Raw genomic sequence first — 22,065 nt, 5'->3', positions numbered from 1 at the left:
ATTGTACATTGTTATTACCTCACTGTTGAGTGTGGTAAACTTGCAAAGAGAGATGATTAAATTGTCAAAAACATCACTAAAGCCATAGTGTGCTGCAATCATTGCACATTTCCTGGAAAGGGTACAAAGTTCAACACGATTATTGTGGATTGATCATCATCAAAAGACATAATTCGTTAGTTTTCAAGATTAACATTTTACAATGAGACATCTTCTATTCTATAGCATGTACCTAAAACCTGCAATGGCTTTTTGGATTATGGTTTCCTCTAAGCTCTTGTCAAACACGTAGGAAAGGGCAGCGATTGTCGGGCCCCAGGTCATAGTGAACAGGTCGTGATCATAGCTGCCTGCAGGCACATTAAGGAAGATCCCTTCAGATGTGGCTCCTCTGTGCAGCAGCACACTCCACATATAGTTCTCTTTTACCAGGCCTTTCTGCTCATCAGGCATAACAATTTCTTCATTCCTGCAGGAAAATCACAAACACCAGCAACTTCATTTAAAAACACTTCTTGGCTAATGGTATGCTACAGTGTGAGGAAACAAAGATGGTCTGACGTACATCAAATGTAACTAACTAATTCATATAAAACTATATGGTTTTGCTATCTTACTTGATGGCATTGTAGATATCTTCCAGCATGTCCTGATCAAAATCTTGACCACCATTCATACCTTTCAGATTCTTCCTGAATTGCTACAAAAAAAGGAAAGAAAAAGAAAGAACCAATAAAATCCCTTCATTCGTGCTAACTGCAATAACATCTCTTTCTTATCGCCCTTCAGATCTAATATTGAGCCTCAGGGTTACTGCTTCTGCTGTCCCTTAAGTGTTAAGAGTTGGGCAGACAGGTCTAAAGCCAAACACAGCCCAAATAAACACACACATCCGCTGCTGAGTGATGGCGTTAGGCCACTGTTTTACTGCATGCCTTCTTAATGGCAGGTAAAACAAGGGAAAGCTAAGCTCCCTGGAGAGAGGGGTGAACAGAAAGAGAAATAAACAGTGGAGTAAACAGGGAGAATGGGGGAAGTGCCAGTTAGGCCTATGTTGTTCCACACTGGAGCTTTGGTCCAGACATTTACTATAGCTGCCTCAGAGACGGGACAGCTGCAATCACATACGTCAGACCAAACAGCACTACGACCTCTCAGCTTCAAGAGCTCCACTTTCACTTAGAACTCGGCTACAATAATTATCCCTGAAGTATGCAGTGTGGGCATATCCCAGGACTAACTTCCAAGAAATTGTGATCCATTTTACACGGTCTGTAGATGGATTTTCAAAATTATTATGGTACTAAAATATTATCGACACGCCTGGCTAGAACATAAACCTCTAAGAGTGTCAAATGCAAGTGTGTGTGTGTGTGTGTGTGTGTATACTTAAGTCTAGTCAAAAGTGCTTCTGAGAGTTGCCTAAAATTATACATTTCTGAGGGGGTTTTAAGAAGTTAGAGGTTTTAAGCTTTCTACATTTGGTAGGGTGGTAAATCTGAAGCAGCCATAGTTAAAAGCACATAGTTTTGTTGTCATCGATTCAAATAGAAATTACAGCTTTGTACAAGTTATGCAGTCAAGGAAGTCTATACATTCTTAGAAAGCAGACAAGAAAACACACGGTAATAATATTTAATAGAGTAATAGGTTTATAACGTACAAGGTAATAGAGCAGAATGCAGACTTACAAATAACATTCCACTGATGTATAAAATCTATTCTACTTTCATCATTAAACATGTATGGCAAAGATATAAATACATACGTCTGCTAAAAAGCTGTTAGTGGTTTACTGACAGTGAATGCTCTTAAAGAATTCCTTAAAAATGGGTAATTCTGTAATGTAGTGGAGATGTCCGACTCACCTCTATAGTCATGGGGATATTCTGCTTGCGCACGTTGTGGTTGTGTTGATCCGTGTTCAACATAATGACTGCATAGGCCAAAGCAAAACCAGCATCATTTGACAAGAAGGGATTCCCGTTCACTTTCTGCATACAGAAAACAGAACTATACAACGGGCACAGAACGAAACATCGAATACAATCTAGCAATCTACAATCTAGCAAGAGTAGAAATATTTTTGTAAATCCCTTTAATATAAATAGGTCTCAATAATTCCTCTGAGACATGCTTGTGTCTACAATAAGCTGATATAAAAGGGAAGGGTTTCAAACTTGTGTATCTATTCTGTGTGAAATGAGCTCATCTGCTTTTTTCAGACTGAGACTAAAAAAGACATTACTATGAATACTTTCCAGGTCACATACAGTGACAACCGAGCTTTTTTAAGGAGTGCATACTAAATGTTCTTTCTTTGGTTTAGCCTCGTCTCTTGCTGCAGGACAGATCGATTATGTCACATGTCCTGCTGCTAATTTTCCTTGTCCCTGATTACCTGCATGACTAATGTCCCTGTCCTTTATCCCTACTGGGTTGCTGTTCCATAGTCACTAATTACCCGATGATAGGGCCAGTTGGTGGTAAGGATTGACTTAGCATGTGGTAATGGAAGATGTGGTGTGTGTGTCCTAGTAATTGTGTGCAAGTGAGACAGCAGTCTACACTCTATTTACAGTATGTGTGTATGTGTGAGTATGTGTGTGTGTGTGTTACTGTGTCCCTGCCAAGGTGAATGTGTGTATGGCAGCTGACTCACATGCCAGTTGTCAGTGAAGGTCTCCAAGAGCCGATGAATGACCGGCGCTTCGCCAGAAAGTCGGAAAGCCTCCAGATACAAGCGCAGCGCCTCGTCTATGCGCAGCCCTTGGAAAGTGAATGTTCTGGAAAGAAAGAATGATTACATTACATATATCATATATAAGTAAATGTTAACACCTCCGGAGACTGATTATGTTGTCTTCACATTCAATTACAGAGTTGAGACGATATGGCTGATACGGCTAATCAGGGTAATATGATCACAAACATCAGGAAATATGTCTTAAGATCCGACAGAGAAAGTACAATATCAGCAGATAACAGTACAACAGCAGATGGCAGCACACTCTACCAGCAGCACTATTACTGAAGAGCAGCTGCAGCAATGTGTCTTAATGCAAACACCTTGCTGTTAATTATCTTACAATAACTGCTGAGCTTGAATATAAATCATACGCTAAAATAAAGTGTGATAAGCTAAAACCTGTCGGCATCATCTACTATAACCTGAAATGCATCTTCAATTAATTCTTACCTGACAAAACTATCGAGCAAATCCATATTGTTCCTTTCACTGATATATTCTCCAATCATCTTCTTGTCCAGTCGGGGGTTGTCTCTAAGCCACTGAGCCACGGCATTGGTGTCTGTAGGGCTACTCAAAAGACCTTTATCCTGCAGAAACTGGATGCCATTCTTAGGCTTCTGATTAAACTGCTCTGTCCCAGTGATGAGAAGCTACACATACAAAACAAATGCATTAAACTACTTACATATTCTGATTAAAAAAGCTTTTATTTTTCACCAGCATGCTTCATTTTGTTTGTTGCCACAACGTGTGACCATCAGATTTCTGAAAACCTTTAATTTTTGACTTCACTACAATGAAACAAATGCAGGTGTGTTCCACCGCTCTTACAGCTGCAGCTCAAATGATTACTTACTGTATAACATGAGCCGGTGGTTGAAATGACCCTTATACTCTGTTACATCAATACATTACGTATATGTATATATAAACGTTTGTAGATATTGTTTTTTTGCTAATAATTTGTTACCTTTTTCTTGTTTCTAATGTTCAGCAGTTCCTGGGAGTCTGGAAGACAACTGCTAAAACGATGAGGCTTTTTGGGACTTTTCTTTTCAGCTGAAATATTTTGGAAGAGGACAAGAGATTATTCCACTGCCAAACAAAATGGTTAATATAACTATTGTGTTCATTCTCAAACAAATGTATTATTTAGGTAATACAAAGTAAGTAGAGTACCCGAGTCAGTCTCCTCCTGGTCTTGCCTACCAAGTCTCAACTTTTCAGCCATCAGATGTCCACTAGTTGGAGGGCATATTGATGGCATTCCAGACTCTAGAGCAGTCTGTCCATTTGGACCAAGCAATGCCTTGCCAGCCTCTGTAAGCATAAACAATAGGATTAGCAGAAGCAGAGGAATAACAAATACTTTGTGACTCCTAAAATTCAGCTCAAAATGCATCAAACCTTTAACTGCATCCTTGGTACTGTCTATGGAGGCCTCTCCTTCGGCTGTTAAAGTTTCTGAAAGCTCTTGCTCAGCAGCTCTGTTCATCACTTTGGCCTGACAGTGGGCCTCAGTGCTGTCTATTACCGTTAACAGGGCTTCGAGTGAGAGAAGATGTGTTGTGTAGAGCTGTCCGGAGACGGGAAAAGCGTTCTGAAAAGCAATAGAACAAATCAAATCAACCCTGATTTCTAGATTACTGAAATATTTATTTAGTGATCAAGGTTGCAAAGGATCACCTTGGAGAGCAGCTTAGTGAGGTCCTCAAAAAGATTGGAACAGTAGAAATCACAGTCATAGTTAATATAGAGCTCAGTTACAAAGCTAGGGATTCTCCACAGATGCACAATCGCCTCAAGGGCCATTTCCTTCATTTCATAGGGCATCTTGGGGTTCTCTGAGGTAATGATGTCCATTAGCTTCTTCAAATAAATCTACAAGAGACAGCGTTAATTAGATCTTTCACACAATACTAAACCTGCGTTTAAATTAGAGAGAGGTCTGCATAATTGATACTAAGGTATTTAAATCTAGAAATTTAGAACACAAACCTCAAGCTGAAATTTGAGATGTCCACGCATGCTCTCAAACAACAGAAAGCATACTCGTATGGAGGCAGCATACAAATTCATTCGGTCTTCATTTAATAACTAGAAAAATGGAAATGCATTATTGCATTATGAATTATTTTACATTGTTTAGAAATAAATTCATGGTCAAAACTAAACCCAGAAAGAAAAGATGAACCTGTATGAGATGTCTACAGAGTTCATCTTTAACTAGAACCAGCAGGGATTGGTAGGGAGCGATGTGTGTGGCCTCTAGAGCCACGTTGAGCAGCTGCAAACCCATATGCTTCATCACATCCGAGTTGTGGCGGTCGTGAGGGTTGGTGAGAGAAATGAGAAAGCGGAAGAGCTCTCTCAAACATGGGAGTCCATAAGGGATCAGAGCGGCACCTGATGGAAAATGAATGTAGTAAGCACATTTTAGGAAACCGTTGGGCTTATTCAATACATTTATCAAATTGTAAAGAACAGAATTCAGTCTCTACCCTCTCTCTGAGTAGACTGAGTGAAGCGCACTCCTCTGGGATTAACATAGTCCATGTCATGCACCGATGCAGAGTCAGACTGATCCACTAATGAATCTCGGTCCTCAAGCACCTCAGGGATGGACTCTACTGAGGCAGACTGAGTACGTTCTACCTGTCTACCCTCACACTGTCAACAAAACACAGCACAAAACATACATATAATTTCCTGGTTATCTGAGCAAAGCTAAAACATATTTAAGCACAGCAATATCAGCACAGGTGGCTACAAGAGAACAGCATACTAATGTTGTCATCAGTTTTACCTGCGTGTCAAGCATGAGAGCATCAGTGGAGGCTGCTGTGCTAGGAGTGGTGGCTGTGGAGCAGCTCTCCAGGTCTGTAAGGTCTTCTTTAGATGTGGCTTTAGAGCAGTTGGCCAGTCCACTGTCTGCAGTAGGGCTAGAGATGGAGGAAGCTGCACTATCACCGTCAACGTGTTGCTCAATAAATGGAACTCCACCTGGAGACACACAGACACCAGTGTGGTAGTTTACAACTGTGTCTGTAAAGATGGATTCTGAATTGCCTCATGTTTTAGAAAGGAAAAAATGGCTAAACACTACACCACTTCACTCGTGACCCTCGCAAGCAGCGGCGTCTCTTTCATTTTATGGCCCGCACTTGAATAACAATATTTAGGAAAAATTTCGAAGCATTTCATAAGTTTCATAAGTAAATGAATATTGTATACATATTAAATAATTAACAGGTCATATTCATCTTTAGTTAGAATAAATGTGGGCTGTTAACTGGTCTATTAAACAGTGCAGTCTTATTCTATATTCAATTTTTTTTTAAGTAAAGTAGTCTTTGCATGGCAATTTTACAGATTTATGAATTAAAGTTAATATTCCTTAAGGAGTCTTTTGCCATCTATTAAACAATAAAACTCATGTACTGATGTACACAATAGTGGTGATAGTGTCTGAGCTAAAGATTTACCTGAGATGTTGTTGCTGAGCGTGCTGAGCTGGGCCTGGTCCATCTGTCCTGAGGGGCTGCGTATCATGTGACGAGAGGAACGAGGAGAACGCTTCTGTTTCTTCCACTTGGATGATTCATTTATTCCACCAGCACGCATTTTCAGCTTAAAAAGAAAGAAAGAAAGAAAGAAAGAAAGAAAGAAAAATTAAAAGGCAGAATTAAAGTGCGGCTACTAAAAATCAAAGAATGTCGATTGTTTCATCGGGAACACGTTCCACATGCACTCATTAAGATTATCTTAAGTTCTGTGTGGATGCAGTCTTCGGGTGATGGTATAAATTGTATATGTAAAACAGGAAGTGGCGAGATAGGAGCCAGTGAACATGCAATGGTAACATTTGTAACCTTATCAAGGATTCATCTAGAGTATATCTGATCACTGACATATATTGAGTCTATAAAGTAAGACAAACTTAAAGTTGGTGTCAGGCTACAGTGATGCACCATCTTTGAAGAGCCACATCATGAAACCACCTGCTATATAAAGCCTGTCGTTTTGTCATTTATATATTACATAGATTATGTCATTCACATACAATATTTGGAAAAGCTGGAAAATCAGTGGTCAAGAAGGAGATAGGATGAAGGACGTTACATTGATCATTGACTGCAATCTCTTCTCCTTACCTGGACTCGTTTGTTTTTCCATAAGATATTGTAAGCCTCGGGAGAGAAGGGGCATGCCCCAGGATTAGTGATGAACACATTACACATGCAGACAATACAGAAGCATGACAGCAAAGTGCACACCACCATGCACAGGGCTGACACACACCCCCACACCCCCACTCTAGAGTATGAATACTGTGTCATTCTATGTACTACATAGTGATACATGCATGCATGTTCTCATGGTCCATTGAAGAGACACATACTTTCACAAACACACACAGCTCTCTGGAACATAAACTGTCAAGACACTCTCACAAACACATACAAGGGAACCAGAGCAAACATTCATCATGTGCAGGCTATGACGTTTATATAGACAGAAAATATGAGCAATGTTCCTTACACATTATATAATTAATAAGTCAGCTTATACACATGTATATTCAGAGAAAGGTGTATTTAACTGTTATTTATGTGCATCTGCGATTATGGGGACTATCACTCTAAAACTGGTTATATCTTGTATCTTAATTCACAGACACAGCAACCAGAGGTCCACTGATGTCAGCATAATACAATCAAACCTTAAACCACTAGATAAACCTGGTTTAAGTTCTACTCAAGACATCAATACTTTGTATTATAATATGATGTAGAGTCTAGCAAATTATTGCCATCACATCGTTTTATATATATATTCTGCATCAGTTCATTTAAGTATTTACTTTTAAATTACAACTTATTTGCTACAGCCTTTATTTAGAATGTACTTATTAAAAAAAAAAAAAAAAAAAACATGCAGTCATTGCTTTAAGCCATGCCTCGCAGTGTATTTAAATGCGCTAGCGGTGGCCCAATCATTACTCCCACTTTGTATAAGCAAAAAGTACCCTGTCTAAACCACTCTGATTGGTGTTTCTAGGGTGATCTGCTTTATTAAGATCTTGTGTGTTCAGGATACATCCTGGGATCTGTAGAAAAGAACCAGCACAGAAAGGTACTATAGGCAAGGAAAAGAGACCCACTGCATCATAGCGATTGGGAGGGAATGTGGGAATCTCAAAATAAAAATAATACTAATAATAATCCACAGATGCAGTAGTCAATCATATTAATGTAACTATAATATAATAGGAGATTTATCAATGCCAGAATAAATGATTAATGGAAGAGCTGAGCGAAGGGATATGAGGATAAACGAGCTGTGTCTTTCTACAAAGCTGTGTAGGGAGAACAGATGTAAGGAAAGCCGGTCTGAGATTAAAGCGCTAGGGAAGAAAAAGACAGATGAGACAAAGTCAACTGAGACTGACTCAAATCACTCAACACATCTTTGATATTTACCTTCTTCATGTTGGCGCCCACAAAACTTTTAGCCTCCTCTTTAAACTGTGGTAATCTGTAATGAGAATAGAATAAGAGCAGAGTAACTGATAATTAAAAAAAAAAAAAAGAATCTTCATTCACTCACATAAATGGATCTAGACGTGTGTATAGTGTGGATTCTGGACACACACCATGCTACGTTTAGTACAAATGAAATTTTAAAGTTGAGATGGCGGAATGTGGTTCTTGCCCAGCCGGACCAAATTAAATGTCTTGTTCATTCTAAGGGGCCCTTCAAGGTCTGGTTGGAAAACAATATGTCAGCGGAGCTGCCATCTTTGTTCGAGTGTCATGACTTTTTGACCTGTGCTGCCGGTTCATTAGCTGAATTAGATGAAATGATGTTCTCATGGTGCGTTGTGTAGACTCTGCAGCTTTGCCTTAAATAAGCCATCACCTCTCACACAGTGGGAGAGACAAGACCTGATGTTAACTCTGCTCTGCGTTAATAGAGTGTTGTCTTGCTGGCTCAATTATTGGATGATCTGTGAGTCCAACAGATTAACATCCCTAATGCTTTCAGCAGGCTGCTTAAGCCTCCTCCTGAGCACTCAATAAGATCTGCTGTTCATTACTCCATCTCTCACTCTGCCACACACACGCATGCGCGCACCCCCCACCATCCCCCCAACCACCCACACCATCCTCTGCTCATTACTGCTCCTCTTCCCTTACATGTATGCATATACAGATACACACACATAAATACATACTCATTTTTAAGGCCTTTCACCCTTATTACAAAGACATCACGGACAAGAGGGTCTAAGCAATAATACAAGCGCAGCAGGAGCAAAGGTGTGTGTGTGTATGCATACCAAAGAGACAAAAAGGTGCTTAATTATATAGTCCCATCTAAATAGGTTACTGATGTCATATCAAGGACACTGGGCTTTAGAATATATTTATGTACTTACAAAACTGAACAGGAGAGAATGCTTTCACAGAAACTATGATTTGCTTTTGGTTTTTGTGTGTCTTAAGTTGTGTGTGTGTGTGTGCGTGTACAGTTCTCATCTATATGCAGATGGTAGACCAGGTTGCTTTGTACGCTCATTCTCTTGTCTGTGTGAGATGTGACTAGAAGCCTAATACAAGTGCTGTCTCCACGGATACGCACTTCTGATAAATGCCATCCCATAATCATGTTATTGCATTAGAGAAGCAGCACACTATGACCTGAAAGGCAGGACAAAGTGGTGCTGCACAAATTTGATGACATTCATTGCAGCACAATAGTGTACTAAATAAAGACGACAGATTTAAATCCAAGTTGTTTTTTCCTTAAACGCCATGCACAGTTAAAACCTCCACGGGAGGGGGCTTGTTCACATATATATATATAAAATATATAATAATAATAAAAAAAAAACGCAGCCTGAATCCGGCAAAGCATTTGCAGTGTCACAATCTCATTAGCGTATGGCTGGCAAAGAACCTTTTGTACGTCGGAAGTGGAAAATCTAGGGAATCGCCTGAGAGTGAAATTGGAAACCGTTAAGGACACAAAACAAGTTCCTGCTGTGTTTGGTCTCAGGTTCGGTTTGATTATGTTTACACCCAGCAGACAACTGGGTCCTTAATCCCCTCCAACCCCCTCACTTGCTGTCTCTCTCTTCCACACTCATCCATTCCCCTCTCTCTGGTTACCTGGAGAAGAGCAGCTGCACCATGTCCACCAGCGTGTGTTCGGCTGATTTCCTCAGCAGCTCTGTGGAGGGCAGACAGAGCACGAATGGAGTGAGCAGGAGGTTAGCTTAGAAAAGTGGGAGCAGCAGTAGCTCAGGACCCAAGGGTCCTGCTCTGTTTGGCCAGGATTAGTGCTAGGCTTTATTAGCACCCTGCTCAGGGACTGGGGGCAGGGAGCTGTGAACTGTAGTCTAACATACACTGGGTCAGCAGTGAAGGTTTAACTGTGCCAACATAACAGCTGAAAATGTCAATATAATAACCAAGACTGCACTGGTTGTCTTATTCACTTAGAGATATATGGTTGGTAATAATGTTTCAAGGGGACTGTAGCAACCTCGGTTGCTTGGCTCACCACTTAGTCTCATCTCAAAGCAAATGCGAAAGCAGGACTGCATGATCTCACACACAGACTCGTTCGTCAGATGGGCTCCCACTGGAGTCAGCAGCAAAGTCCTCAAAACCTGAAATATCACAACCAAAGTCCACAATCAATAAGACAATACTGAGTTCATAGTAGCAAATAGCTGCTGTGTCATTTTTGAGTAGGTATCACATGTACATCATACAACATTGTGTGCCATATCTTAAAAAAAAAAAAAAAAAATAGAATGCTCTTCAATAACTGCTGTATTCTGGTCAGGGATGTGATGGATCCTGAAAACACTGAATGCAAACCAGAACACATGAGGCCTGTCAATCACAGACCGTCTCACACACAAATTATTTAACACAAAAAGAAGGAATAAAAACTGAACAAATAAAACAATTTTAAATGTCCAATCAAATACAACTACACTTTACTACATTATAAAAGGTGTTGATGACTGTTATATCTCAGTAGAATGTACTAAGGCACAATAGATCATGCTACAGATCACCCAGCACTATTTTTGAACAATTTAGTCCAAGTAAGATTTTAAGATTTGTCAGGCCATTACCTGGAGGATTTTCATAAGTACCACTTCATCGCTAGCCGGGTCTGTCCCCACAAATCTTGCATGAGTGACCGCATCAGCCATGTTCTCAATCCCATCTGCTGCTGCTTCATGATTGGCATCTGTAATGGACAAGTGTTTAAAAAGGTCATTTGTTTTGGTAAAGATGCCAGGCTCTAAAAATACATATAAAAGGACTTTCATCTAGACAATCAGCATACAGGAGGTGCACTGACTATGGTGAAGCATCAAAATATCAAATAATACAATCACATACATTTAGCATTGTTCAACCCATCTCACCCTTTACATTCATAGTAACTCTAGGAGAAGGGTCTATCGCAGCCATCTGACATCTAATCACCAGATGTGTCCTTTGTGCACAGGTGGGTAAATTGGCTGTCTAGGCAACGATAGCCAGTGTTTTGAAACCTAAGATGGGCCAGAAAGCAAGCTGGAGCCAGGCTGCTTTTCTTTCCCAATGCCTTTAAAGACTATTTCATTAACTAATAAGCACAAGCTGTGTGGAATGGAAAGCAGTGCTCATGCTACAGGTAGAGTAGTGAGGTGAGAGGCCGTTTCTCTTATTATTAGCTACACAAAAGAGGACGCAGCTGAGAAAAGGTAGCCTTTATTCTGCTGCTTCAAATGGCAGACAATTTTCTGAGGTGGATTTAATCAGCCTAGAGAATAACAGTCTGCATCCAAAGATTTCCAAAGAAAACTGACATGCAAAATGACAGGATAATCAAAGACAAAGTATTTATATACAGTGTACGTCCAATGAGGTTAATGAGGGACGTTACATTTGTGAAGAAAATATGAGAAAACTCTTGTCACCCATTCTTGAGACCATTTATAGAGACCCCATGGAAAAAAGTTCCTGAGCACTAGAGAATTTAGCGCTTATATAGAAACAAGGGCCCCAATAAACATGAGACGCTTTTCTAAATGCCCAATCTCCACGGAAACCAGAGCTAAGGCCTATTCAGCACAACATTAGAAGTCATCTAAAATACTAATCCTCGCTTGGCACCGGCTACACAGACAGGCGGCAGGGTCCTTGTTGAAATAACAGCAGTATGGGTGGGGCTGAGGGACTGTGAGCTTGTGTGTGAGAGAACGTGTGTGAGACTGGGGATCAAACAGCTGTCGTGTAGTTATAGGCTAAGTCAAAGTACATTCAGACACCATCATATCTGAGAAAGCCACGTCAGGAACAATTTGTACGATAAACATCCTTAACATTAAGCCACAACTATGAATATGTTATGGATTCATTAGCAATAATAAAATCATTTCTTGACTGGGTGAAAATATAAATATTTTCTTTATTTTAAGCTCAAATCACCAAATACCATGAAAAGGTTTGTGTCTAATGCTTGTCTGTCTCACCTGCATCCTCATTCATAGAAAGTACCTTAAAATACACTGGGTGCATGATGTCTGATCAGCTTCTACAGTTAAACAGGAGCATGAAAATATTACCCTGATAAGATCAGAAAGAGAGAAGTAGGATTGGGAGAGCGGGAAAAGTGGGATCTGGAAATCTGTCAGTGCGGCCATCCCCCAGAGCCAGCCAACCTCAGGCCTGAGATTTAAGGGGAATTAAACCCTCGGCAAACGAACTCACTCTTACAAACACAGACCCCCCAGTGCACTAGAAGGGCTCATGTCTCACTGTACACACGGGGTGAGAGACAACGAGGCATGTCGTCAGGGCCTGGCTGATAAAAAGCACATGCTGTAAGTCTAAGGATACAAGAAGTAGCTAGAATGACCTGTAAACTGGGTGGACAAAAAAAAAAAAAAACATACAACTAAAAATTGACAAAAAAATAATAAAAATGAATTAAATGCCGCGAACATGCTGGTGCCTGATATGCAGACAAGAGCTGAAAGCAAATGGAGTTTCATTTTTGACCAATAGATGGCAGTCTTCTTTATGCACTGAATAAAGGTTACTGGACATTGAAAGCATCAGTAAGTCTACAAGCTCTTCACTTCAGTATAACAGTTCAGGTAAAAGTTGCTTTGGAGTCTGAGGTGAGGTGCTGAATTAGTGAGAGCAAAATCTGGAGCTCAGCCTGTACAGAGGCCACGACGGGCAGATAATTTTTCAGAGTCCAGTGGAAGAATAAAACAGTGAACTGTAGGAAGTGGTGTGTGTTTCATCTGTGGAATGCTAATTCGGAGTAATGATAATGTCACTCTTCGTAGCCGATTAGGACAGAGTGAATCAGCATAAGCTGTCCATCAGTGTAAAATCACTTGCATGCCAAAAGGTTATTTAATCACAAACACATACAAGTGCATTAAGATATCGAGCTCCTCGAGTGTTCATTACGAGTAAAGTAACTCTTGTGATCTTTGTGCGTGTGTGTGTGTGTGTGTGTGTGTGTGTGTGCACACAGACAAAGGCTGGGAAAAAAAACATGATTTACATAATTTCAGTAACGAACACAAAATGCAAATTAGAGACAATTGTAACTGGCACAATATGCCAAAAAATACTAATTAAAACCCACTTTAGTGTTATCTGTGCTGAAGTGTGAACAGCATGCAGGATGGACAGAGAAAACTTTAGTTTATGACAGAAACAGTGCCAGAGTGTCTCTGTTTATGATCCCTCCTCTGGCAAGACGGCCCATCTTTTGGACAGCCCCAGGCTGGTTGCCATAGAAACCCATACATGTGAACAGCCGATGAGATGATGGCTAAAAGATCAGTGTTGAATTTGGAGTGACAGCAGGCCTCTGGGAGTCCATGACTTATTTGTTAGGCATGTGCATGTGTGAATATTTCCTCTCCTGTGCCTATTGTTCACTTGATGCAATTCAGTTGTCATTTGGGGAAAACAAATGCATGTAACATGCCTGTGAATTCCAATGAACTACATTCATTTTTCTCGATTTAAACATCACACCGTGCTCAACCCTGACGTGTGTATGTCAGGGAAAGTACACTTTTCTTCCTTACTGCTTATTTTACCCAAAAAAAAAAAAAAGCTTACTAAATGATGGGTCATGTAACTCTTTGTTGCAATTGCAGCATTTCAGGTCACAGCAGGTCTCTCCATCTCTATTTTGTTGTGCAAACCATACAGTTGCTTGACAAGTGCTGTCATATTATTTATTCAACAACCCCCCACTATTTATGGGAGATTAGAGAAAAAATATGGATGCCTAACATCTGGAGCTGTGTGCTGGTTTCAGATATTCACTGGCAATATCACGCTATATTTCTCTACTAAGGCTACAGACTAGCTTAGCATAACTCTCTCTCCGGCTAAGGTTAGGGCATTTTATTCTGCAAAATCCACAAAAAAGACTGTATCTGTCCATCATTTTAGAAATTCCATTACACCTACACAAATATGTATATATTTATAAATCCTTATATCACCGTGTAAAAAAATTTACTTTTTTTTAGTTCACAGAAGTCAAAATGCTTCTTATGATTACATGAAATCCCATTTAAACAGCAACAATATATTTACATGGAAATAAGCTACAATGAATATTACCTATGAGTCCATAAGAGAGGAATTTGTTGACAGAAGTAAGAGCGAGGCCTGTGATTGGTCCAGTCGTGTCCTCTGAACGAACAACCTCCAAGAACGGCCGGAGGAACACATTGGGCTCAACTTCAGAGAGATCTGAAAGAGAACAAATGAGACATCAATACATGTCAAAACACTTGGCTTATTTAGGTCACTTATAGTTTAATAATCTAGGAGCACTTCCTTGCTTGACCCAAGCAACCTATAGATCCTTCATAGTAGATCAAAACATGCCGAGTTGAAGATCATGTTAAAAGTCTTAAACAGGGTCTCCTACAAGTTAAAACAATATGTTTCCACAGTATAGAGAGGGACACAAGGGAAAGAGTAAGACAAAGAAAGCAACAGCAACAGTGAGAGAGTTCAAAACGGCGAGCAAGATTTCCTGGGGCAGGTTTAATTCGCCAGCAGTGTGGGACAATTCAATTTCTAGAAGCTTTGCTAAAGCAGTGGTATAGAATGTAGGATTTAGTATTAATCAAATGTCTCAATTGTGCAAAAATTGTTCAAGAAAACAAACCCTTTCTCATGATACATGGGGATTTTGGTCTAATAAAAAAGCTTGAAAACAGCACTGAGGGCAAAGTTTAGGCTAAGATTCAAATAATATATATTAAAAGCTTTCAAGCATCAAAATGGCCCAACAACCTAATATTGTGACTGTTGTGTATCGTGTAAAATTTTAAGTACTCCAAAAAAGTAGTAAAAAACACACATACTGCCACAGCATTTGTAACCCATGAGCTCTCATGAAAAAACATCAGAGCCTAACGCGCATAAATCCCTGAGCTCACAGAGCCACTAAATCACACCAGCAGCACAGGCCACTAAACACTGCACGTCCAAAAAGTGACTCTGAGCTGCATGTGTGGATGGGAAAGCACCTCGGGCCAATCCACCCAGGAATGGGAAGCAGCCGTTCTGAAAGCAACAGCAAGGCGAGGGCGAGAGGTTACAAAACACAAACCAGGTAAAACAACAAGGGAAAAATTAGTCAAGTCACGAAAGGCGGTGAAAACGCTAAGCTGGCGCTCTGCTTGCCTTTTTAATTCGGCCTGGATTAAGGCTCTCTAGAACATTTATTTCATAAAAAAGTAACTTGTGACTTCAAAGCCAGAGATGAGCACATGGGACTACAGAGTATTAGTTGCGATATCTAATATCCCCGAGGCTTGTTTGGAAATCAAATATGAAACAATTTAGAAATTTCCACACTTTGTTTTTATCTTCCGCCAGGTCGCTCTCAGATCTTCAGCTGTGAGCCGTTTCTATGGGACCAGGGCTTTCTTCGCATTCTCTAGAGAAAATGCTGCTCAATGCTGCATATAGAAGAAATTATGCACTGAATATTATTTAAACAGCTTGTTATATTTAAGAACAGGCGACTTGAGTACCTCCTATTTACGTCCATGAGAAAAGCAGACTTGTATGACAAAAACAAAAGTAACTGAAAACTAGACAAAAAAAAAACAACAACAATTCTCTAAGCTTTCAAAATACTGGGTGTAATAACTATTGTGCTAAATCAAAATCACAAGAGCCAGGAACTTTTAAAGGTGAGCTTAGTGTCTATTACTTTACAGTGAGAGAGGGGGGTCTAAAACGAACTGTGCAGACATGGTCGAGGGTCCTAAAATGAATCTGTCAATAGAGTCTAATAAAGACTTCATCAGAGGCGATCACCCCATAAGTGCCACCATGGAGCTCCTGGTCTCTCAGGCTGGAGAACACAATTGTGTTGTATTGATCTGGAAGGCCATCAGCAAGCAGAGACATTCCATCACCAGCCCCCACCCACTCCCCAGGTCTCATTCCCCTTCTCTTGCTGTGTGTGTGTGTGTGTGTGTGTGTGTGTGTGTGTGTGTGTGTGTGTGTGTGTGTGTGTGTGTGTGTGTGTGTGTGTGTGCGCCAATCTCCTTAAATAAAGGATAAATATGACTCTGTACTTTGGAGAACTCTCCAGGGCCATGCAGGTAAATAAATAAAGAATGGAGGTGTTGGAGCATTATAGTGAGACAATCCCACAGTAATCCCAGAGTGTGACCTCTGGGTGACAAAGTCTAAAATAAAACGAGGATTAAAGTTGTTCTGCCCTCCATGTATATTTCATCTAAAGGCAACCTGAGCACCTGAATGAGTGCATGAACGTGTATGTGTGTACCCGAAGAACTTGCTGCCTGACATATTCTCCGTCCTACGGACTCACACAAGCTTCTCTTAATTCCATTGTAACTAGTGAAAATACTCTGTATTGAAACACAAAATTACTATTCATCAGCTAGTGCTAACCCTTAAATGTGTGTCCTATTAGCATCTCTTAGCCCATAATTTAAACCAGTGTACAGAATCTGCTAGTTTCCAACAAGAGAGATACTTTTGAAACACCAGAGCTGTGCATCCATGTGTGCCTTGTATTGTGGTCTAACAACCCCAGTGCACAGGAGAGCCTGAACCTCACGGGAGCACCTGTGGGAGAGCATTACAAATGTACATGTATTGGCACCGAAGCAGAAAGAGCTTCATTTACAAAGAAAGAGAGGGGTTTTATTAGCTATTGCCAGTTTTACTAGCAAACAAACAGGCATCTTTTCAGGCATAATTCACAATAATTCACTGTCACATCCTGCAAAACATAAAACAATCTATTTTAATAGCAATCTATATCAGATTAGCAGAATTCTGCAAGCCTTAAATGTTTTATAGAATTTTTTTGAACAATCTTCCCTACTATATGTATATAGATTATATAACCACCTCACACTTAACCATTTACACTGCTGGAAAATTTAATACTTTTACCATTAAAACATTTTAATTGTCTCACAGCTTTGGACATTAAAGATAAAACAATGTATGCCTGCAATTTTAAATCCTCAACTTTAGCAGTTCTGTCCAGAAGACTGACTGGACTTCTATGAAGTATGCAGGGATGTAATTCTAAATATATTTAGGGCAATTCAACCACAAAGGACCCAACGGAAGACGTTACAGCCAACAACGACTTTGAAAACTATTGTAACCAACAGACAGACAGTCAGACAAGAAATGTGTTTGCATGCATGATAGAGAAGGAGAGAGAGAGCGAAAGAGAGTTAGAGAGAATGTGAGTAAGTGTATGAGAGCTATTCAGAGAAGCACATGATTAGACTACAGCACCAGAAATACAAACAGTGTCTGATGGAGTACTGAAACTGACAGTGCTTTGTATTTGCTTAATTTGACCACAAAAGAATGAATAACTTCATTTGTCAGACTGCTGTGTCACATATTTTAGGCAGTCATACACTGGCTGCATTCACTTGTAGTGTAAACACCAGTTCATTTCAATCCCTCCACAAACCAAACCCTTATTTATTTATTTTTAATGATGTAATGCTCACAGCATTTACTCTAAACAATAAAACTGTTATGAATAAAGATAAAGAAAAAATATGATCTGAAAAATTGATATATTAATTCTGATTTTATAAGCAGCCAGAAATCCGAGATTTTGTGTTAGCACTAAAAATGTTCTCGGTTCTCAGGTGCTCAAGGAACTAGTATTACTTTATCTACTAAAACAGTCAGGGTTGTAAATACCTGACAGTGACCACTTGTATTACATCTGGGCAAAGATCTTAACGTGATTTATTACATTTCTCATATCAATATGTTATATCTGTATGGCCTGCTAATAAAACCTATAAATGTTTTCATCTGTACTTTGTCTATCAGTTAGCCTAGTGGCAGCTGGCTCTACCATTGAGTGCGAATTTCCCAGATTGCATCCTAATGTAGCTTGTATGATCAGATCTTAGAGACAAATTTCATGCAATTTCACACCTTCACTTAGTGCTCACCAATGACAAGCTTATCAACCAGCATTCATGTTAATACAGGTGTACACCAGGCACAAATGGCTTGGCCCAACGCTCTTCCAGCATAACAATGCCCCTGTGCACAAAGTGAGTTCAAGTCTAATGTAGAACCCTCATCTCAACCCCACTGAACACCTTTGGTATTAACCGAAGCCTGATAGTGTCTGACCTCACTATGCTCTTGTGGCAGAATGAGCAACCCCCACAAACCACACTCTAAAATTAAATTTGAGTCTGGAATGGGACTTTCAAAAAGCAGGTGTCCACAAACATACGGCCATATGGCGAAAATGCAGACGCAACTCTTTACTCACAATCAGCACCAATCAAGCTCTAATAAAATACTTCACAATATCACAGTAACAAAGTCTCCGAAGGGTTGCCTCACATTGAGGTGGGATGGTGAGAGGGTATCGGGGTTAGTCACCCTGTAAGCAGCCCAGCACTCATGCTTATTGATCGGCTACTGGAATTAGAGACAGCACCTCAGCTGCATTCTGCTCTGGAGGAGAGTGGACGCTCTAACAAGGCCAGCAAGGCAAAAGCAAATCCAGTGAGACCCCTCATCTCTGCCTGCAACCAGTCCAGCAATTCTCTCCTCTTTGGGGGTGTGGGAGTGGATTTGCTGCAGGTCATCGTAGCTCTCTCCCCCTTTTCCCTCTCACTCTAGCTCCTGAAGGAAATTGGCACTTGTCGAAAAGGGCAATTAGGATGTAACAGTGTTACTGAAGTCCATATGGTTGTCCCGTACAAGCCGCAGTGCTGTCTTCTGAACAATGCTCTGCACAATCTAAACAGGCAATTTTGAAAGCCCCAGAGAAATTAAAACTTTTCTTGAAGCTTCCACAATAACACAATGCAGCTTTTTTTATTTTTTTTTACATTGCAAGATCACAGTGGGCTTTCTTTTATCCAGGGAGGAAATTTTGTTTGAATTTATATACACTGGTTAGAGTCTTTAGTGACTAAAGACTCTAACCAGTGTATAGAAATTCAAACCAATTTTGTCTCTCTAAAGTTTAGTCATTCCTTTTAAGCATAGACAAAAACCACGCTCTGAATGGCGACAAACAAACATATACAGCTCTTGATCTAACTGTACATACTAAACTACAGCTAAATAGATATGTACTAGGACTCAAAGATGTATTCAGTAAAGATGAAAAGAAGATTCAATAGAAAAATGGTATACTGAAAAATAAAAAAGACCTTAAATACTTTGAATGAAAGTATCAGCTGCTTTGAATAAAACAGCTCACAGCATTCAAAAGTAATGTAGAACTTTACTGATCCCCAGAAGAAACTTTGATTGTTCACAAGTCAGCAGCATGTAAATGCCATCCTAGTAAAGGTAACAAAATACTAAGATGAATAGAAGAAAAGGATGATGGTAAAGAAGTTTAAATGACTAAAACCATTAAGAAGAACGAGTATGAATTTTTCAAAAGATAGAATGAACAGTTATAACAGGTACCAGATATACTACAAACAAATTACAAATAAATAAACATTAATGAAATTATATTTTCTTATGAAGTAAGTATTACAGCTAGAAATATGAAATATGACCAAAAAAAGTATTGTTAGAACAGAAGATATTTTAAACTAGCGCACCAGTATTCTGTTCGAGCTGGGTTGAGAAGAATCAAGGTCAGTTTAGGCTTTAATCCTTGCCTTAAATTTGGCATCAGTTAAACAGAGCCCAAAAGCAGAGAAGCAATGCTTATATGTTTACATTTATGGCACCCTTATCATTACATTTTAAACCAAATACATTTCTCATTTATACAGATTAGCAATTGGGGGTTAAGGGCCTTGCTATGGGCCGAGAAGTGGCAGCTTGGTGGCCCTGGGATTTGAACTCATGTCCTTTTGATCAGTAATCCATCACCTTAACCACAGAGCTAATACTTCATTATACAGCAATATATATAGCCTAGTATAGCAATACTTTATTTTTTTCTGATTTCTGCAGTCATATCAGCCACTTTGCCTCTTACAAGGTGAATAAACGTTGCTTTTGTTGCTTGAATCACCCGCACCAGGACATTTCCGCTTCAGGAACTAAGGGAAACCCTGTTGTTGCTGCTGGGGTAAATAATGTTTGCATAGACTACACTGGGCTACTATTGACATACAAGATAGTCACTGAATAAGTGCAGGGGAAAAAATGGCAATCAAAACCAGTTAGTCATTTGAAATATAATTTGCTAAGAATCACTGAATAAGTGCAGGGGAAAAAATGGCAATCAAAACCAGTTAGTCATTTGAAATATAATTTGCTAATCATATACAACATTGTATTTGTATTTATTTTTTTTGCATATTTTCATTGGTTGGACAGGATGTTTGAGCACATGTATGTATATGTTTCTGGCTCTTAGTTTAAATGAATTTGAATAAAATTCACTGCATGTTTTGTTTTAATAAATTATTCAAATGAATGAAATCCTTTTCTAAATCTCAATTATTTAACATAACATAACATAAAACAAAGAACAACAATATAAAATCACTAGAGCTTCAGATCTACTGGAGAGTTGAGACACTGCCCTCACTAAACACAGGCCATGTGGAAGAAAGTGAATGTAAGGGAGCGAGGGAGGGAGTTAGGGTGTGTGTGTGTGTGTGTGTGTGCGTGTGTGTGTGTAATAAGAAAGTGACAGAACAGCACCAAGTTTAATTCAAACAGATGAACTGGCATGTTTGGCGAGTCCTCTCCTCTAATCCAAACCCTCTTTTCTTTCTCTCCTGCTCTCGTTGCACAGCTCTGAAAGGATGGCTGAGCGGCAGAGGCTTTGTTTGCCACACCTTGAGGCTAATATTAAAAAAGGTGCTGAGCGAGAGTGCAAACAAACAAACAGCAGCACTGCACCTCACCTTTGACCTAAAGGGGCTTTGTTCAAATTGCCCTCTGGACTCATATTGACCAGAGATTGAAATGCTGCAGGATTTGACAGGGTTCAAAACTGCAGCTGGGAGAATGAACAGGGAGAATAAATAGTTTACATAGGGAATGAGCAGCATGTTAATCCACTGACTTCAGTGATCTCATTAGGTAAACTACAAAAAAAAAAAAAAAACACAGGGAAATTCATCAACTTAGTGATTGTGGAATAATCGTTTAATAAAGCCGTATATTTAAGACTACCGTTTCACTGCTTAACTACTATGTTTAGTTATCATTGAAATTCACAAATCTATGCAAAAGAGGTGTATTAAAAAGAAAAGGGATGTTATATGGTAAGGGATTGGTATATTAAATGTGAGCTCATAATATTTTTTCCTTCCCATTTTATTATTATTCATGATGTAGGAATTTATTCTACAGTTTTTAACTAAGAATCACAATTATATTAAAATAAAGCAAACATTATACATGGCACACACTTGTTTTACTATATACATTTCTGACTATAAAACAATCTTTTTATTGTTTAGAAAAATAAATGGCTACAACAAAATATTCCAAAACACGATGCATTCACTAACCATGACTTCATTAGTATCTGTGCCTCATGCAGCTCACACCTGTTATCCTGAAAATAAAATGTATTTTTTATGCTTCATTCTTTACACAGAAGCCACATTATTCTGGCAGAAAAGAGCATGCTGAGATGTACAGTAATGTGTTTCACAGCGTGCAGACGGCTCATGATGGATGGACTTCTGCACCGAAATGCGTTACGCTCAATCAACTCATAAATAACGGATGTTTTATCATGCTGAATTAAAACATTTG

The 22,065-nt window shown here is 39.4% G+C and overlaps 1 protein-coding gene across 7 annotated transcripts in view; it reads right to left on the bottom strand.

Moving 5' to 3' along the window:
* Window positions 1–22,065, bottom strand: part of gbf1 (golgi brefeldin A resistant guanine nucleotide exchange factor 1) — a 54,895-nt gene that overhangs the window by 9,788 nt on the left and 23,042 nt on the right. For 5 of the 7 annotated variants that reach the window (XM_047812778.1, XM_047812777.1, XM_047812779.1 and 2 more), the window contains 21 exons: window positions 14,431–14,562; window positions 10,908–11,026; window positions 10,322–10,430; window positions 9,928–9,988; window positions 8,236–8,290; window positions 6,907–6,942; window positions 6,238–6,382; window positions 5,559–5,755; window positions 5,254–5,422; window positions 4,947–5,158; window positions 4,751–4,849; window positions 4,439–4,633; window positions 4,160–4,352; window positions 3,932–4,072; window positions 3,723–3,811; window positions 3,200–3,402; window positions 2,663–2,786; window positions 1,869–1,994; window positions 618–700; window positions 233–469; window positions 19–112 (listed from right to left, as the gene is read on the bottom strand). In XM_047812778.1, coding sequence (XP_047668734.1) covers window positions 19–112; window positions 233–469; window positions 618–700; window positions 1,869–1,994; window positions 2,663–2,786; window positions 3,200–3,402; window positions 3,723–3,811; window positions 3,932–4,072; window positions 4,160–4,352; window positions 4,439–4,633; window positions 4,751–4,849; window positions 4,947–5,158; window positions 5,254–5,422; window positions 5,559–5,755; window positions 6,238–6,382; window positions 6,907–6,942; window positions 8,236–8,290; window positions 9,928–9,988; window positions 10,322–10,430; window positions 10,908–11,026; window positions 14,431–14,562 — 2,819 coding nt within the window. The remainder of the gene's footprint in view (window positions 1–18; window positions 113–232; window positions 470–617; window positions 701–1,868; window positions 1,995–2,662; window positions 2,787–3,199; window positions 3,403–3,722; window positions 3,812–3,931; window positions 4,073–4,159; window positions 4,353–4,438; window positions 4,634–4,750; window positions 4,850–4,946; window positions 5,159–5,253; window positions 5,423–5,558; window positions 5,756–6,237; window positions 6,383–6,906; window positions 6,943–8,235; window positions 8,291–9,927; window positions 9,989–10,321; window positions 10,431–10,907; window positions 11,027–14,430; window positions 14,563–22,065) is intronic. The other 2 variants (XM_027142096.2, XM_027142094.2) reach the window with 1 other exon arrangement.

This window comes from Tachysurus fulvidraco, chromosome 4, assembly GCF_022655615.1.
Source record: "Tachysurus fulvidraco isolate hzauxx_2018 chromosome 4, HZAU_PFXX_2.0, whole genome shotgun sequence".
NCBI classification, from domain to species: Eukaryota; Metazoa; Chordata; class Actinopteri; order Siluriformes; family Bagridae; genus Tachysurus; species Tachysurus fulvidraco.
This window is presented reverse-complemented; position numbering and strand designations above follow the sequence as displayed.